The following is a 19,598-nucleotide window of genomic DNA, read 5'->3' as shown; positions in this document are numbered from 1 at the left end:
TGCTGGATGCAATCGTCCTGCTTTCAGTTGTAGGCACTCTTGGCTCCATGGTGTGGTGGTTGACCTTCTTCACCTCCATGTTAGCTGAGTGGGGTAAGTCCAATAAACCAGAGGGTAGGAGCTGAAGTCTGCTGAGGCTCAGGGCCTGGCTATCACATGGTCAGTCCAGAGATTCAGATCCCCTGCGTATATATTAAACCCCAGCACCAACTACAGTTCTGCAGCTCTTGTGACTCACTTCGCATTGTGCTTCTGGTCAGCCAGAGCCTGGTGGGGCGGGGGGTGAGTTAGAGTTCTGGCACGGCACCTCTCTCTGCCGCTGGAAGGAGGGGCTTGACCACCAGAAGCAGGAAGCCTAGGTGAGTGTGATGGTGGTGATTACTTAAGGAATGTGTAGCTTGGAGGAAAGAAGATATGGGAGAGGAGTGTTCTCTGTGAAAGCAGAAGGTAGAACAAATCAGGGAGAGGAAAATAAAAGGGTTTATGTCCAAGAAATGGTAAATACTCTGGTTTGTCTGGTGGCCGCTCGAAGGGGAATTGTTGGATGTCAGTGCTCGGGCAGGATGGCAGAAGAGCCTGCAGCGGCTTGCCGAGAGTGTGTCTGCTTCCGTGGGCAGTTTGGTATGGGGTCTGTGATAGGCTCAGGAAAGCACATCAGTCTGGCAGTTGCACACAGGATAGAGTCACTGAAGGGAACAGTACTAAGGCAGGGAGAAGACAGGACACTGACATTCCTGCCTGGACCCAGTAGTCTGGGGACAGGTGACGGGTCTGAACTAGAGCAGTCGCAGTGGCGTGGAGGAGGAAGGAATATGTGGGCAGATCCTTCCCAGGTAGTGGGGCAGGAACAAATAAAGGGAGTCCTGGTGCCCTTGATCCTTTATGACCATCTTGAGAACTAGAATCAGAATAGCCAGGGATGTTTTAGAATTTAGAAAGGATGTACGTGTTCATTGACTTGTTAAATCCCCACAGCAACTCTGAAGAATTGCCCCTTGCTTTACACATGTGGAAATAGATTCAGATTATAAGAATCAGACAGCTAAGAAATGGCACAAGGAACAGGCAGGCTCTAGGCTACACAAGTGTTCCTTAGTACAGCAGGTTTGATTGCTAAAATTTTTGTTTTGTAGGAAATTAGGTAAGAACAACATAAGATTGTTTATATTTTTCATTTTCTTTTGTTTTTTTGAGGTACCCAGGGCCAGGAATTGAACCTGGTAACCTTGGATGCATGTAGCCGGCATTCAACCACTGAGCCACATCAGCTTCCCTGAATTGGTTTTATCATTTGTTTTGCTTGTTGTTAGTTTTTGTTTTTTCAGAAGGCACTGGATACTTAACCTAGGACCTCCCATGTGGTAGGCAGGCACTCAACTGCTTGAGCCACACCTGCTCCCTATGTGTAGCATTTTCATATCTTTTCTTGGCCTTTTAAAATTTAGGACCAGAAGAAAGTGGATTTGGTTTAACTGATAGAGCATCCGCCTACCACATGGGAGGTCCAGGGTTCAAACCCAGGGCCGCCTGGCCCATTGGTGAGCTGGCCCATGCACAGTGCTGATGCATGCAAGGAGTGCCATGCCACGCAGGGGTGTCCCCTGCATAGGGGAGCCCCACACGCAAGGAGTGTTCCCCACGAGGAGAGCTGTCCCACATGAAAAAAGCACAGCCTGCCCAGGAGTGGCGCCACACACACAAAGAGCTGATGCAGCAAGATGATGCAACAAAAAGAGACACAGATTCCTGGTGCTGCTGACGAGAATGCAAGCAGACACGGAAGAACACACAGTGAATGGACAGAGAGAGCAGACAATGGGGGGCGTGGAGGGGAGAGAAATACATAAAAAATAATAAAATAAAATAAAATTTAGGACCAGAATGCTAAGATCTTAATTTCATAGTCAAAATTTTCGTGTATCTTCTTAATACGAATTAAACTTGCATGTAGGTCTAGATCTGACCATTTCTACTAAATGGTATTTACAGTGATTAAACTATAAAGAAACTTAACTCATTTCTACCAGTATGCAATTCCTCTAGCAGAAAGCACATACTTTCACAGTGAGGGTTTCAAAAGGTTTGAATCCTTCCCTTCTTCTTTGACACTTATCATCCAAAGGGACTCATAAGTCTGGTAGGACTGAATTTTGTTTTTTCCTTTTATGACCATTTAAAGTATCCAGTTGTCTTTTTTTCTTCTGCACTTTCTGACTTCATGTACAGTTTTAGTTTTCCCAATTAGAAATTGAGCTAATTCCAAACAAATAGTCAGAACTCCTAATAATAAGTGGTACCTATTGAAAAAAAGGAGATGTGACCATCTTAATTTGAAAATAAACAAGCAAATAAATAAAATTTTTATTTTGAATTGAACTGCCAGGCACTAAGATAAATGCTGTATTTGTAAGCTGGAATGTTTGAGCTAAAATTTTACCCATAGAATTGGGAAGTCTGAGATGTTTATGAGTTTTTAAAAATCCCTCAGATTTATATTGCAACTGTTTTCAAGAGCTTTTTTCCTTGTGCTTTCAACTTCTTAGCCTTTCTACCTCTTGCACTTACTGTAGAGATGGGTGATATTTATGCTTTACCTTGTACTTGGATGCCTCACTTTTTAGCTGTCTAAAGAAATTGAAATTAGTCATGCTACCATTATGTAATTTAGACGGCATCCGGCCATATGTTTCTAAACTGAAACAATCACTGCTTTGACTAGTGACTTGAGGAGGATGGAGTTCATGTCAAAGGCTGTCCTTCAAAACCAGCAAATCTTACAGGATTAGTAGAGCAGAAAAGGCAGAAAGCAGTCTTGGTTAACCTCATTATTTGAGCTTTTGATGGTACAGTGATGTAAGGAAGTTGATACAGCTATATTCTTTTTTTGTCAGGGAATAGATATGTTAGGGAAGGAACACACAAGTTGTCTGTTACATACTTGTCATGATGCAGTAACTTATGGTGAATCTACAGCTCACGAAGTTGTTGTAACTGGCACACATTAATTAAGCATTTTGACCGAGTGTTTTTAAAGTTAGGTTCTGTATACTCCAGAAACTATATGTTACCAGCCTTTATCAAACAGGATCCCACATTTTGCTAGACATTATTTTAGATCGGGGAAGAAAGATGAAAAGTCATGTCTTCTCCCACCAGAGTTCATGGCACAAAGTAATAAATATGGGACTGTATTTATTGCAGAGTGGCTCAGAGTCAGACATATTATACTTATTTTCAAATCCTGGCCATTGCTTTCTTGGCTGACTCCTTCATATCTGCGAGCCTCAGTTTCTTTCATTTATGAAGTAAGGAAGAAAGTACCCAACTCATAGGGTTGGTTGCAATAATGTTTATAAACTACTTGGTGCAGGGCAGGTGGGTAGCTGCTAACTACAATATTAGAGGAGTGTGCCAGACAATATGGTGAAACCCTATACCAGCTTGGGGAGAATTGGAGCCCCGTTCTTGGAGGATTTGATGCCTGCTTTGAGACTTGAATGGTAAATTAGGGGTTGGATAGGGGGTTGTGCATTCTAGACAAAGGAAACAACTACAAAGGGTGTGTTTGTGTTAATTTTGTTTTTGGCTGAATGGGTAATATATGTATTTTTAATAGCAAAGAGTATCTTAAAAATTGACATTTTGCTAAAAATAACTCCTATTGCTTCAAGTGTGCATTTATTATTATAACTCAAAAATGTAAGAGCTTAAATGACATTGAAGAATTTGAGGATAAAAAAATTACATGGCTTGAGAAGTTTTCATAATGCTAAATGTAATGTATGTGTTTATATTCATTGTTAGAGACTTGACTTTATGCTCCTTTCTAACAGGGCCTGGTATTGAAGCAAATTATCACACTTTCTCTTTAATTGTGATTTTTTTTTTAGTTAGGCCAGTAAAAATAATTTATTGAGAACTGGGAGGAAAAAACAGTTTATTGAATAATGGGAGAAAAGAAGAGAATTACGTACCCCCAGATGTTGGCATGGACTCCTCTAGGCAGAGAGAGCCAATTGTGATTAATTTGACACAATTTTTCTCTTATTTTCCTATGATCAAATGATCTCTGAAAATAATGTTAAAATAATTCGTAAGATATTCCTCCTGATAATATTCTTCTCTCATCTAAATTCCAGAATTTTAGTCAGAAAACTACTAAATTATGTAGCTTAAGATGATAGCAATGTTGGCTTATATTTTGGAAAGACTTTACAACTGAAGATCAAGCAGCGTTGTCCTTTAGGTCTTTTGAATAATCTCCTTTTTTTTCCTTTACTTCTTTGGGCCTCCTGTCTTAACATCACTCAGACTTTTCAGGGGTGGAACTATATACCCAGAAAGCCACAGCCACATAGTATCTATAATATACCACGAGATAAAAAGAAATGTAGCTCCCACTGTATAGAGTTAGCAATATATTATTTTTCCTATGTTGGCTTTTAGCCAGCAAAAACATCCAATATCCTGATTATTTCCTAGAGATGGGAGCCATTTCTTAAGTGCTTCCAACCATGATCTGGTCTGTCAGTGAGAGATAATTGCCAAACCTAGTTTGCTAACAGGAAGATTGCCAATAGCCAATTGATTCTAATTTAGAACAGCTCAACTCTGTCTTTATTTTAAAATATATTAACCTGTGGTGCCACATCTGTCCAGAACAGGAAAGCACTTTGTTGTTAGCTGACCTTTCCTTTAAAGGAAAGCTGGAGATTGAATGGGTATCCAAGTGACCAGAGGTTGTGTTAAATACTGTTTACTGCCCACCTACTTGCTACTGTCATCCCTGTTTTCTTTGTGTTGTTATTTTGTTTCTCTATATTGTCATTAGACAGTCATTTTCCCTGGTGTGAAACATTCATGGCACTTGTCATTTATAACCCCAGGAGACTAGCTTTGTACTGCCTCTGTGAGTCAATGAGAGCTCTTGGTCTCAGGAGCCTTTCTTCCGTGGATAGGATTGGCTAAAGGAAGATCAACTAGATCCCAGAGAATCCCTAACTCTTCAGGGATCTAAAATCCTGGAGAGGCTCTAACCTGTTAGTGCATTCCTGCAGTGAAAATAGCTGCTGTGGTTACCGTACAAATTTCCTTCTTCTGCTTTGGACCAGGCAGTGAACTGCCTGAAAATGGTCACTTTCCCACAGTGCCTTTGAACAGAAATAATTCTTAGATTTAGGCCTTAACCATTTTTTATGCCCATATGATATGTGACGAGTCCACAGTGGACGAAGTCCCAACAGGAGCAGGACTTTGAATCCCAATAGGCTTCTGGCCACTGGCCACGTGACAGCCTGGAAGATGGCCAGTTCTTTCCTCTGCTGATAGCTGTTAGATAAGTGGCTGACAACCTGACAGAAAGAGCAGTCAGTACAAAAGAGACTTAAAAAAAAAGCCTCATGCTTCAGGAGTCCCTTGGCTGTGATGTTGTAATCATCTATGGTGATTTAGTCAGAACAAAAGAGATCAAATATGACTTCGTGGTACCAATACATATTGTTGCTAGGAGGATGGTTTTAATGTACATTTTGTTCCAGCCTGTCAACTGCCAGTGACCTAGTTATCGTTTACCTTGTTTGTCACATAGCATACTGTGAAATAGTTAGAATAAGGCTTACAATTAAAACACAGCTTTCCCTTTCAAAACTGCCTTGCATGTGATTTTTAAAATTAACTGATCTAAATATTGCTTCTCAGTTGTCCAAAAATATAATCTTCATTGTGAATTAAAATTTGCATCACACAGTTATCAGTATTTAAGAGTTGGCTGTGTAGGCAAGTATGTCTGACTTTTTGTTAAACAAAAATAATAAATGTTTATTGTGAACAATTTTGAAAATAGAAAAAAGTGTGAAGAATAAACAACCATAATCCCAAATGTAAAGCAATGCCTGGCACATGTCAGGCCCGTAATGAATGTAGAGAGAAGTGCTATTAATATCATGTGGGTGTGTGTGTGTTTAGGGTTTGTTTTTTTAAACCCCCCTCATCTGTTTGCTTGTTTTTGCTCGTTGTTTGCTGTTCATTGTCTGCTCATTGTTTTTGCTCCCTGTGTGCTTGTTTTTTGTTCATTGTCTGTTTTTTTTTCCTTTAGGAGGCACTGGAAGCCAAATCCTGGACCTCCCACATGGGAGATGGGAGCTCAGTTGCTTGAGCCCATCCTCTCCCCTGTTTGTTTTTTTTTAATTGTCTATTTGTCTGTTTGTTTTTGTTTTTGTTTTTGTTTTTTTAGAAAATAGGGATCAAAACTTTTAAGTACAATGTAATCTCTTTTTAAATTTTAAAATATTTATTTGGTTTTTGACGTTTACTGTTATTCTTTCGCAATAGCTGGAAGACTTGAATTTGCATTTGCTTGTGGTAGGTAGTAACAAGGCAACCTCACTTTAGGTAGCATTAGGTAACATTTCCTCTGGAACCTCACCAGAATGTGACCTTAATTCCATACTGCTCTTCATAAAAATCTTTAGGACATTAAATTTAGGCCTTCTCCCCTCAGTCCTGGCTGATTACATTATCTCCTCCTCCTTGTCTCACTCTCACCTGCTTACTCTCCCTCTGTCCCTGCATGAGCCATCTGCTCCAGCCAAATGGCTTTCCCATTGTTCCCCCAAACCTGCACCGTTTAAAGGTCCACCTCTGCTCCTTCTCACACACTTCTTCTGTCTGGCATACCTACTTGTCCTTCACTCACTGATTTATTTGCCTTTATTACTTCAATAGTATAGCTCCAAATCCTGTATTTTCTATTAGGCTGCTTGTGTTATAATGTATGTGGTCTTAAGAGATTGCATTCTGTGGTCTCACACTGTAAAGAAACTTATAGGTAGTTACAAGTGAATAGTCTTTTTTTCTGATGAAAACCTGTTTTTTACTCTTTCTTTTCTTTTAAAATTTTTGTTGTGGCAATATATATGCAACATAAAATTTCCCATTTTAACCACTTACAAGTATACAATTTAAGTGGTATTAATTACATTGGCAATGATGTTCTATCATGATCACCATCTATTCCCAAAACTTTTTCATCACCCCAAACAGCAGAAATTCTGTACCCTTTAAGTATTAACTCTCCTTCCCACCCCACCGCCACCCCTACTGCCCACCCATCTTGGTAACCTGTAATCTACTTCCTATTTCTATGAATTTGCATGTTCTAATAATTTAGTATAAGTGAGATTAAACAATATTTGTTCTTTCTGTCTGGCTTATTTCATTCAACATGATGTCTTCAAGGTTCATCAACATTGTAGCATATATCAGAACTTCATTTCTCTTCATGGCCAAATAATATTCCACTGTATGTATATAACTACATTTTACTTATTCATTCATCTGTTGATGGACACCTGGATTTGTGTCTACTTTTTGGCTATTGTGAATTGTCGTGCTGTAAATGGTGCAGAAATATCTATTCAAGTCTCTGCTTTCAAATTTTTTGATATATACCTAGAAGTAGAATTGTCAGATCATATAGTGAGTCCATGTTTAACTTTCTGAGGAACTACCATACCTTTTCCACAGCAGCTGTACCATTATACATTCCCACCAATAAGGTTGGAGAGTTCCTCTTTCTCTGCATCCTTGCCAACACTTGTTAATTTCATTTTTCTAATAGCAGGCATTCTAGTGGGTATGAAATAGTATCTCATTGTGGTATCTAATGTTTGACGACGTTGAACATCTTTTCATGTGCTTATTGGTCATTTGTATATCTTCTTTGGAGAAATGTCTATTTTTTAAAAAATTTATTTATTTATTTCTCTCCCCTTCCCCCCCACCCCCACCCCAGTTGTCTGTTCTCTGTGTCTATTTGTTCTGTCTTCTTTGTCCACTTCTGTTGTTGTGAGCGGCACGGGAATCTCTGTTTCTTTCTGTTTCATCATCTTGTTGGAGAAATGTCTATTTAAGTCCTTTACCTATTTTTTAGTTAGATTGGTTGTCTTTCTGTTGTTGAGTTTAAGGAGTTTTTAAAATAAATTCTGGATATTAAACCCTTTTTAGATATATGGTTACCAAATATTTTCTCCCATTTTGTTGGTTGTCTTCACCCTTTCCTGATAATGTCTCTTGACATGCAAAAGTTTTTAATTTTGATGAAGTTCCATTTATCTATTTTTCTCTTTTGCTGCTCAAATTCTTATTGGTTAGTTTTAGTTCTCCCTTGATTTTTTCGACTCAGCTAACTCAGCTAGCTTACTTTCACCACTTCTGTGAGCTTTGATTGTATTTCTTCTTCATGCCATTAAACTTCAAGGTTACTTTCCTAAAATATTTGTGAATGGGGAAATCAACACTAATCATTTGACGTAGTTAACTGTTGATAAATTATAACTCTAATTTGATGTAACCAAATGTAATTGACATCCTGTAGTTTTAGAACTCTATATATTTTTTCTCTAAAACAATCTACTAGATGACTTTCCTCTCATCTGCATATAAAGAAGTTACAAAAAACAACAACACACACACAAAACATGTACACACACAAAAGAAGGTACATAAATAGTTTAACATTTTAAAAAAGGCATGACCTCTGCTTTCCAGGGCTTACTACCTAGTTAGCTCTTGAATAATAAAAATCTTGTGACGTAGACTGAATGAGCTGAGAACACATGAGTAGCAGAGCACAGTGTATCACCTCAGAAGCCAGTAAGACCACAATTTAGATCCTGGCCGGTCACCTCAATGGCATTGTGAGTCTCGTACCTTCCTTGAGCCCCAGGCTCTTCTCTTTTGACAGGAGCAGAAGGGTCCTTGATGGCTCAGCTTCGATTTCTCTCTACTTCCTTTCCTTTGCAGGGTTTAGAGAGGGACTCTGGGGACTAGAGTAGTCAGCCCAAGACTTCTTGGAAAGAAGACTTGAGCTGAGCCTTGAAGGTTGGCTAAGATTCCATTAGGTGGGCTGGATAAGAAAAGGCATTTCAGGTGAAAGAAACCAGTTGAGTCAAGGCCTTGGAGACCATAAAGCATCCATGGAGAGTCTTGAAACCTTAAGCAGGGAGGGGACTTCGCAAAAGCAGTACATTACCAAAACAAGTCTGGTAGTTTGTGTGCCATAAGGGTTAGTGGGAAGAAGTGTCTGGAATCAGACAGGAGGAAGAAGATTCTTATTATAATCTAGGTATAAGATGAAGAGAATAGAAGTTACCATAGGCCCTAAAGCGGTGGTACAGAACAGGCAGATCTAAGGGGCATTTTCAATAAAAATTGCATGGTTTTAAGTTGGGCAATTACCATGATGCTCATTCATTCGTTTTTATTGAAAACCTGTGGCTGCAAGGTTCTTCTGCCTGGGTACTGGCAATTAACCACTGCATTAAATAGAAACGGTCCTTCCTTCTTTGAAGCTTCCTTTCTAGTGTTATGTTAAGATTCTGTGGCAGCAATTTTGTAACCTTATGTGTCATTATCTAGCTCATGATTCTTCTTTCCTATCATCTCAAAGTCAAGTGGAGAATGTTCATGAAAGCACATCTAGCATCTTCATGAAATCAGGACACACTATTTTCGTGTTTCAGAACTATAAAGGTTAGAATGAAACAGTTGAGTTGAAACTGCTCTATTTCGCAGATCAAAGGAAGTAATACTACTGTAGATTTAGTGATTTGCCTTATAGTTAATAAATTTCAGGGGATGTTACGAAGTTTGAAACACCTACAGAATGGTTGTTGAGTTGTGAGGCTCCTTTTTTAGACTTTGGTTGGGATTAGAATTAGGTTTATTTAACAACCAAGAAGTGCTTATTAGGTTGAACAAAACTCTTAACATTTGATGGCTTTTTTTCAAGTGATTTTATTTGTCAGCCTCTTTTTGAAGTAGTGCTGTGCTATTTAAAAGTTTCAATCTGAGTTTTCATTTTTGTTTACAGTGGAAAAATTTAAATTAGTACTAGATAATTCCTTGTTGAGAAATGTTAGCATAAGAAATCAAGAATCCCAGAATGCTCAGGGTTGGGAAGTGAACTATGGACTAAAGTAGACTTACTAGTATTCTACTATAGACTTATTGTGATTCTAACAATGGAAGAAATATCATTGATATGGAGGCAGTGACCACTGAAGGTTCTAAGGTCAGGGAAAAGGAAAACAGGTGCAATACAGGGGCATTTTCAGGACTTGGGAATCGACCTGAATGACATTACAACGGCAGATACAGGCCGTTGTATATCTTTCCATAACCTGCAATGTAAACTATAATCCATGCTTAGTGGCAGTGCTCCAGAATGTGTTTTGTCAATCGCAGTGAATGTACCATACTAATGAAAGATATTGCTGATGTGGGAAAATGTGGGAGGTGTGGAGAGCAGGGCATATGGGAATCCCCTATATATTCTCTGTAACACTGAAGTAATCTAAGTATCTTTTAAAAAAGAAAATATAAATATATAATTTAGTACACATACACAAAAGAATCAAGAAATTTGAAAATTAAAATGCATAAATTTCAATGGTATTTTAAAAGCTTAAATTAGAAGAACATTGAAATTATGATGCACTTGTATATTCTTATAGTGCTCCAATTTAGTTAGGAAATCTTATGTCCTTTTCATGCAATGTAATTTTTTGTATTTCCCAGCATTTTTATGATAACCACAATTTATCAGCTTTAACAATAGTCTAGAGCATAAAGATTAGACACAGTTCTTAAGGAAAGAAATAAAGGGGCTTGAACCTAATAGATCTAATGTGTTGTCATGCAATTAATTAATATTAAAAATATTCTAAAGAAATGTAAAAACTCTGAACTGCTTTAAATATATTACCTCTCAAGTATCGGAATTTCTCAGTTTAAAAAAATCAGATGTTTTCCCTTAAGGATGACTTGGTTTTTGTTTTAATTTCCTTCAGGTAAAAGTGCCGTTTTAAAATGTCTCCTGGATATTCACAAAATTTTTCAGGAAAATGACCCAGCTTACATACTAAATGATCTCTACATCTCAGACTACTGTGTGTGGATTCAGAAAGCCAAGTAAGTTTTGAGTTATTTAATACTTCTAAATTTTTAGAGGAATTTCTGGAGAAAGTGAGATGCTCACCTAATCTGGAGGAAGAAAATGAAATTACTTGAGGGATGAATTTCAGTGAGAAGGGAATTCACGCATAAAGCTACCAAACACTGAGAAGTACCCAGGTCAGCATGGATGTCTTGATGGGCTTGCTTAGGGAAAGAGGTACCAATGGTCAATACTTAATTTTACTGAAAAAAAAAATTGGCACAGCCTGGAAAACTAGTGTTAAAACAGACAATTGTGAGTATTCATTGCTAGTGCTATGACTATACAATATGCATGCTCAATACTAGATAGCTGAACCTGTGTCTATAGTTTTATCTATAGTAGGGGGTGAATGTGTGTGTGTGTGTGTGTTTATGTAAATATCCTAGGACACAGACCTAATCAAGCCTAACTAAAATGAGACTAACCAATTCATTCGCTAACCACTGGCTTACAGAGTCCAATATTCAGAGCAAAAACAGCAGAATTTTCAAACCCTCAAAGCACAGTTTTTGGGAGCACATGTATCCCAGAGCTGTGGAACAGTCACAAATGGGTGACTTGCATTTAAGATGTAAAATTAAAAAAAAAAAAGTTTACCATTGTCTCACTCAAGGAAATATAAGAGATTAACTATTAAGTTTAAAACTGCACTGCATTTTTTATCTGTAAACCGTAGATCTGATTCTTTCAGATATGGCCCAGTTATCCATTTCACTGGCAAAAGACTTAATTGAGAACATACCGAGAGAGCACTTCATTGGAATGATTCTTAGGTGATGTTGAAAATGATGGCATTGTATCAATTGTGATTTAGAAGAATTACCATGCTATTTTTACTATCACCACAATTGGTAAATGAAGATTTTGGTATGGCTTTTAATGCTTGTTTTGAATGAACCGTGATACAGGAGTTATTTTTTATTTCTGTTCATGGGGAAACAATTATATTGCAGAGCAAAATTAGAAAAAACTTAAGGATATACCTGTTGTATTGAAGAAGCTTAGGGACTATTAAAGATAACACATAATAACATACAGCAGGTGGTGTCAGCATTTGTGTTGGAAATCTAGATTTAGCCAGATGGAAAATTGCATCTTTAACCCCTGAGGTCATAATGGCATGTCGTCACTTCATTTGATCCTCCTGCTAATTGAGCTTATCAAATACCCTGCTGCCACTTCCTGTTGTTACTTTCACTTTCATGATAAAATTAAGCTGAAATAGTCTATTTAGTTGGCTTTGGGTTTTTCTTTCTCTTTTTTGAGAGCAAGGATTTTATAAACATGTGGTGAGCACTGAGATTTGTGCTAGGATCTCACTTCCATGAATGCCTTGTTTCTCTGTTTATGACATTCCTTATTAACTAGAGAGAAGATCTTATTTCATTAAAATAGGAGGGTATAGGCTCTCAAATCGATGTGGGGATTATTAGACTTTCTCTTTTAAAAAACGTTTTCTCTCTTGGTTTTAAGTTGTGGGAAATGAAACAAAATTCCCAGTTTCTTCATAATTGTTGTGATAATGATAAATTTTTTTAATGGGGAGTGAAGTAGGAGAGAAAAGCCAACAGGAGCTATCTACATATTACTTTGGAAACGTTTTTCAGCTCTACCAATCTGAACATAACTCCTTTCCCTAAATAGGCTAGATTTTCACTTTGCATTTTAAATTGAATGCAATCTAGCCCAGTTGTTTTGGTCTTCTTTATAGACGTTTTTAACTAAAACACTTGCTTATTTATCTAATTTTTAATAAAATGTTCTAATTTCATTTTTCAAGCACAACATAATTGAGCTTACTAGTATATCATTTTTAGTCTGAACTTTCCTGGATTTAATTGTACTGCAGTTTATGTCTGTGATTTTTGTAACTACTTTCTTAGGCTTCACCTTTCACTTTCTGGGCTATTTCTGCCCCAAATGATTTATAAGTGAAATCTAATACCTTAAAAAAATTTTTTTTAAAGTTCTGTATTCCCATAGTCTATATTTGATGGGTTTAATTATAAAAATAAAGACTAAAGTTTTATTTGAAATACCAGAAAAATGCTAAATTCTGACAAGCACAAAGAATGGCACCCTAGTTTTACAGTCAGACATTCACTTTGCAAAAACTTACTGGTTTGCAGGTAGGAAAGTCACTCTTAGGTTGAGTTAATGAAGTTAGGGCAACAGTTACCGTAAGTTTTGCTCTAGTACTAGCTAGTTATTTTTCCTTGTGAGATCTATGTCTTATAAAGCTTATTTGCAAATCTTGATCTAGGCTTCTGGATTCTTATTCTGAGTTACAGACTCTGCAAATTCTTCTCAAAATACGATATCTCCATGCTATCCTCCACTGTAAGTCTTCATTGTCATGATTCTTAGGTGCTGTTGAAAACGATGATGCAGTATCAATTGTGATTTAGAAGAATCACATCCTGGTGGATGTGATTTGCTTGAAGTCATATGACTTGTAAGAGGTAGAGCTGAGATAGTTTTGGGTCTTTGGTTCCAGATTTCACATTTTTTCCAGACATGCTACTTAGACAGCCAATTGTCTTCACTCATCATATTTGGACGGAAAACAAAAGAACAAAAGCCCTCCCTTCAGGAAGCTTTTCCTATGGGAAAGGAATTAATAAATCCTTTGCCTTCCTCCTGGATGTTTCCAGAGCACTTGGTTTGTGGATCATTTGGACAAACCTCACCGCCTGCCTCATATTTCAATGATTTTACATCCATATCTTTTTCCCTCTCAAGCTGTTAAGGTCCATGTGAATGAGCACCTGCCATAGTTCCTGTGAGCACAGCTATTAGACTGATTAAAGGAGCATTTCTCAATGTTTAAAAAAAGTTACAGCACTTCAGAAAATACGGATTGGCTCTAAATTATTTTTATTGAAATTTTTGAGTATACTCAGTATAACATTTTGTCCTTCCCCTGATTCTGTCATCAGTAGCAGTACTAGTTCTGTCCTTCTGAAATTTTAGCAGTTTATACCATTTTCTGGAGTGGAAACAAATGAACTGTATTACCTTCCAGCTCTACTTCTTGGCCACACGCCCTCAACAAGTCACTTCATTGCTTCATCTAATGCAAACAGTTTTGTATTTCAATTTATTTCCTTTACTTATTTCACAGATATTTTTAAACCAGTGGAAATAATACTGCACATATTTTGTAACCTACTTTATAACTTATAATAGTACTTTATAGATCATTTTCCTTTACAACATAATATCCATAGCATAATGAAAACAGAAAAAAATAAACAAAAATTTAAAAAATATCCATAGCATAGTATTTTTTAATAACTAATTTATTCCTCATTATAGATGGCGTACATATCCATTGAAAAATTCTGATACTATACAGTTAAACGCACCATACATTTTGAAATGACTTCTGTGTTCCTTTATGTATAACAAGGGATAAAATAGGTTATTTTGTTTTTCTCCATGGAAAAATTTTCATGTTTTCATTTTTAAAAATGAAATTAAAATCTAAAATTCAGGCTATCTTTGATACAAATCTGAGCTTGTGGTTAAAGTGTCAAATCATACATTTTCTATTATAATATTTTAAGGGAGGTAGTTATGGGAGGAAAAAAAAAAACTCTTGGGGTATTTATTTTTCGCTGCATTTAGCTTACCTTTCCTGCACTAAATGAAATCTTATTTTATGACTCTTTGGGCCTTCGTGAGCAAAGTACGTAAAGGGGACAATTTTATTGCTCAATAGAAATATGTCATTTGATAAATCCTGGACCTCACTTTCCTCATTTGTAAATGCAGCCCCAGCCGTTTCAGCACTGAAGTCTTAGCGTTGTAGAGAACTTGAGACCTCTCGCTGCATCATACTGCTTCATTCGGTTGCTTCCTGTATGTAGGTGCTTTGGTGGGGGGTGGGCCATGCTCCTGAGAGCGACATACACATTTCTTCCTTTTGTCCCTCTAGAGTTCCTAGTTTATCTACCAAAAGGAGAGAGTAGGGGCTTAGATGCAGAGGTGCAAAATCAGCACCAAATACAAAAATGGAATAATTCTGTTTTTTCAGCCAGTAAAAAAATAATTGAGCCCTGCATGTGCCAGGCACTGGGATAGGTGAACAGAAGATACAGCCAGCAGAGAGCTGAGCGTAGTGGAGAATACAGAGGTTAAGTGGAATGTGATGCTGCAACCTGTCAACAGCTGCAAAGAGGAAGTACAGGGTGCTGGGCAAGCACCTAGGACACGCTACCTAGTCTTGGGCTAAAGGAGAAAGCTTCCCGAGGAAGAGTTGAAGCTAAGAGCTGAAAGATAAATGAGAGCTGATGAGGGGAAGGTGGAGAGGCAGAAGTGAAGAGTATTTCAGACAATAGGGGCGAGAGAATATGGCCCTTTGGAAGATCTCAAAAGCCCAGGATGATGCATCATAGTACAAGAAATGGGGAGGAAAGAGATGAGGCCATGGTGGCTTCTGGGGGCCAGATCACATGGAGCCTTGGCCACAGGAAGAGTTTTCAGCTGAGGAGTGGCTGTGTGAATGAATTAATCATGGTGGGACAGAGCTCCTACCTAAAGACTGAAAGCCAGTTAGGAGGTGTTGTGATCCAGGCAAAAGGTGATTGAGATCTGAGCAAGACTAGTGAGAGTGGAGAAGGAGACTCGTGGTCAGATTTAAGGGGTAGGAAGGAGGAGTTAGGATAGGTCTTAGGAATTGAATGGATGTGGGGAGAGTGCAAAGGGAAAAGCCAAAGGTGAGGTCCAAGTTTTGACTTAACCAGTTCACTGGGTTGTTGGCCTTACATTTGCTGAGATTAAATAATATCGGGGAGGGTGTAGGTTGGAAAAGGGAGAGGAAGGAAGGATGAGGAGTTCAGTTCTGGAAATATTGATTGGAGATTTCTGAAGAATAATCATAAAGAAGTGGCCAGGAACATTTGGATCACAGCTGGGAAAGATACGTGGAGAAGAGTTTGGGCAAATAAAGGACATGAATTAATAGCAAAGCCTAAAAAATACTAGCTGGTTGCATCGTACTCTTATACACATGAACGCTATGATCATCAGGAGTAGATGCATTCCAGGTTGGGAAACTAACCATCCTCCAGAGGAGAAGACAGGTAAACATGTTTGAACAGATTGCCTGGGTTGTAGCTATGGTGTGTTGGAAGGGTTCGAGAACTGAATGTGAGGCTTTTTTACATTTGGATCTCAGTTTGTTTTATCTGTCCTTGTAGTATCCCTTTATTATTGAATGATGATTTAGTAACAGAGCCGACGTGAAAATAGTATTTGTCCATCTTATGTGCTCAAGAGTGTCGATATTCTTGACATAGAGCTCAGCTGGCTATGTAAGAGAAAACTACTCAGATTCTTACAGTTAAAATGCCTTTATTCGGAAGCTACAGGATATGGCCTGGAATGCAGGTGCTAGGAGTACAGCTGGACCTCAGAGGAAGGTGCGAGGGGCAGCCTGGGCGCCCTCTGATGATGGCACAGGGTCTCTGACGTTGCTCCTCTCTGCAAGTCAGTGTCATTCTCTCTCGCACCTGGAGGAGGACGGCTGTCCGTCAGTTGCAGTGGAGATGTGGCTCCTTTATGTTTAACAGGGGAGCACATGAGATTGTCCCTGCCTGGATCACTGTCTTTTCCTGGTCCAAATTTGACTTTGTGACTCTCCGGGTGAGGGGTGCCCCTAAGTGGTACACACGTGGCCCCAGGGCCTGCTACCTAGGCGGGTGAGAGGCATTTCTCAGAGTAGCTTGCATGTGGGCCAGGCACACACCTCAGGAGGACGCTGCTGTAATTCCACAACACTACTTTGAGCTATAGCTGTGGGTGAGCCCCTGACACCACCCATCACCAGTGTCGCTAATGTTCATAAAAATATTCAGCATTGAAGGCCATCGCAGGGGTCTATTGAATTCAGTCATACAAAGTGATAATCAGACATTCTAGGTGGGTTTTTTTTTTAACTTCTGCATGGGAAATTACTTCTCTCTTAATGTTAAAACGTGAAGTGTTACATTAGCTGCTAATGATTAGCATATAGAAATTTCAAGAAATAAGGGTGCATAATTTCAGGCAAGTTAAACCTCCCTTGAATTGAAATCATTCTTGGTAAGGTGCTTATTCAAGGGGCATGTCAAGTTGCTCTTTAGTTTTACTGTTTATTTTTAATTAAAACCACAAATTCATCCTGGATGGAAGTGGGTTTTATCTCCATAAGAAAAGATTAGTATATGCCAGTATCCATTCACTTGAATCCATTCAGTGTGGCTTCCTCTAGAAGGACTTAATGGTCCTTTGCCTTATCACCAGTAGTTCAGCAGCACTCCCTAGGGACTGCTGCTCTTCATTAGACTTCTCTTACAAGAAATTTGCCAATAAATCATAGCATTGTGAATGTTCTCTTGCATAGCCAACTGAGTTCTAAGTCAAGATTTAAGACTGAAATAACCCTTTGCAAATATACAAAGCCTTCCTATAACTATACTTACTGAGAAGACGAGCAAAAGAATTAGAAAGAATTATATATCTGAATGTTAAAGTTTTGTGGGGTCTTTATGGTTCTTTCGTTTGAAATTTCTATCCTTTTTGCTTTAATAAAATAAGCTTTTAATTTTAGAATAACTTTAGATTTATAGAAAAGTTGTAGAGACAGTATGGAGAGTTCCCATATACCACATACCCATTTCCCCCCATTGTTAACATCTTACATTAGTGTAGTACATTTGTCACAATTAAGGGACCAATATCAAGACATTACTAACTGAAATCTATACTTTATTCATATATTTCCTTAGTTCATAGCTAATGTCCTCTGCTGTTCCTAGGACCCATCTGGGAGACAAATTTTGCTTTGTGTTTTACTAAGATCTAAATCAGTAGTGCTCAGTTTCTTGGCCATTTTGATTATCTAAGAGCTTAAATGCTATTGAAAGTCAGTGAAATATTATTGCAATGTTGAGGTACCTTTCTGAGCAGTTTAAAACTTGACAAATATAATCATGAAGCTAGACTTTGAAAAAGATAGGTTAGGCATATTTGAGAATTTTTATGCTGTGGACATTATGATTATATTAATAAAAATAGAGACAGTCCATAAAAATAAGTTGGGCAAAGCCTAATATTTTCATATTGGTTTTCTTATAGTGGAGGAATTTAGAGAAGAAAGTGTGAATAGCAGTTCTCATAAAAAAGATAAAAATTTCCAGTGGTGAACAGGCAGCTCCCAAGTTGAAAAATGCCATGCCTTCACCCAAGGAACATTGTGTGTATCAAGTCCATTTTCTAGCTTTGCTTGGGTGGTGACTTAGGTTTGTTTCTATGCTTTCTAGTTTTGGTCACCTCGGATTTTTAGGACCTTGGTTTTGACTTGCTGGTGCCATGGCTGTTTTATTTTAAAGGAGGTACTGTTGTAGAATTTGAGAGAATTTCAATTATTTGAGTATAGAGAGGCCAGGACTCAGGAATGATTTTGAGAAAGAAAAATGGTTTATTGACGGTCAGCCGGACTCCGGAGCTTTCTGTTTGAATCCCGAGCCCTGATTGAACAAGATTTTCAAACGTCTTTTATACAGAGAGGAAAGGCCAAATGGTCCCTTTGTTTCAGTTCTCAATAGGCTTCAATTAGCATATATATCTTCCACATCTTAGGTAAGCTTTTAGCATGGACTCCAGATATTCTAGATAAGCTTTTAGCATATTTGGTTTTTGCATTTCCCCTAAATACTTAAAGTTTATAGCCCTTGCATTGTTAAACTGTTTCCTGGGACTGGAGCCTGTTGCCATTGTCCCTAAGGGCAGGACTGCAGCCTCTTACGGTTCCACACCCACAGCCTTCAGCTTAGGTTATCTCTGAAGAGACAAAGAGCCTTCCACCCATAGCCCACATCAGTACTATGGATCAAACCCGGGACCTTGTATGTGGGAAGCAGGCACCCAACCACTGCGCTACACCTGTTCCCTAGCCATGTCTTTTTACAGTGTATAATTAACTACTATGTGAGCAAATTGCTATTTTCTCTTTACTTCCTTGTTCCTATATATTTTTGTACTTCAAAGCTGTGATTCTCTTTGGAGGAGACCCACAGTATCATGTGAGTTGGGGTGGCAATTGATTTAGTTCGGTTTTGTAAACCAGTCTTCTCTTAGTTCAGATAGAATTTTCACAGTACTTGGATTGTCTTAACGTTTTATTCAGAAAAGAGGCTTACATTGATTAATGTGGCATATGTGTGGTTATCGTACTTAGAAAGTGCTCTGTTTAAGAAGAGCTTTGTCAAGAGTCCTTTGAATGGAGTCACAAGAAAGCTCTTTTTTAAAACTGACAACTTCAAGTACAATTTCCCCTTTCTTCTGCCTATTATGATTGAAACCCAACCCTTGTTATAACATAATTATCTCAACTGAAGCCAGCAGGGAGTTGCTGCCTTAATGTAAGGGGTGTGAAGTCCCCTAAATAAATAGAGGATTAATTACATTCACAGCATGTTGCGAAGGTGATGAGATTGATTGTAATCATTTGACTTGTCCCATTTCCTGCTCTGGCTACTTTCTTGAATAAATAGAAACTGGGAAAATAATAAATAGAGCTACAGAAAGTATCGATGGGCCTGGGGTGAAAAAT

The 19,598-nt window shown here is 38.1% G+C and overlaps 1 protein-coding gene across 2 annotated transcripts in view; it reads left to right on the top strand.

The window, feature by feature from the left end:
* SHQ1 (SHQ1, H/ACA ribonucleoprotein assembly factor) overlaps window positions 1-19,598 on the top strand; it is a 119,377-nt gene that overhangs the window by 59,328 nt on the left and 40,451 nt on the right. For both annotated transcript variants that reach the window (XM_004456219.4, XM_012524335.4), the window contains one exon: window positions 10,851-10,971. In XM_004456219.4, the coding sequence (XP_004456276.1) occupies window positions 10,851-10,971 (121 nt within the window). The remainder of the gene's footprint in view (window positions 1-10,850; window positions 10,972-19,598) is intronic.

This window comes from Dasypus novemcinctus, chromosome 26 (assembly GCF_030445035.2).
Source record: "Dasypus novemcinctus isolate mDasNov1 chromosome 26, mDasNov1.1.hap2, whole genome shotgun sequence".
Taxonomy (NCBI): domain Eukaryota; kingdom Metazoa; phylum Chordata; class Mammalia; order Cingulata; family Dasypodidae; genus Dasypus; species Dasypus novemcinctus.
Note: the sequence above shows the minus strand (reverse complement) of the source record. Positions and strands in the feature narration are given on the sequence as shown.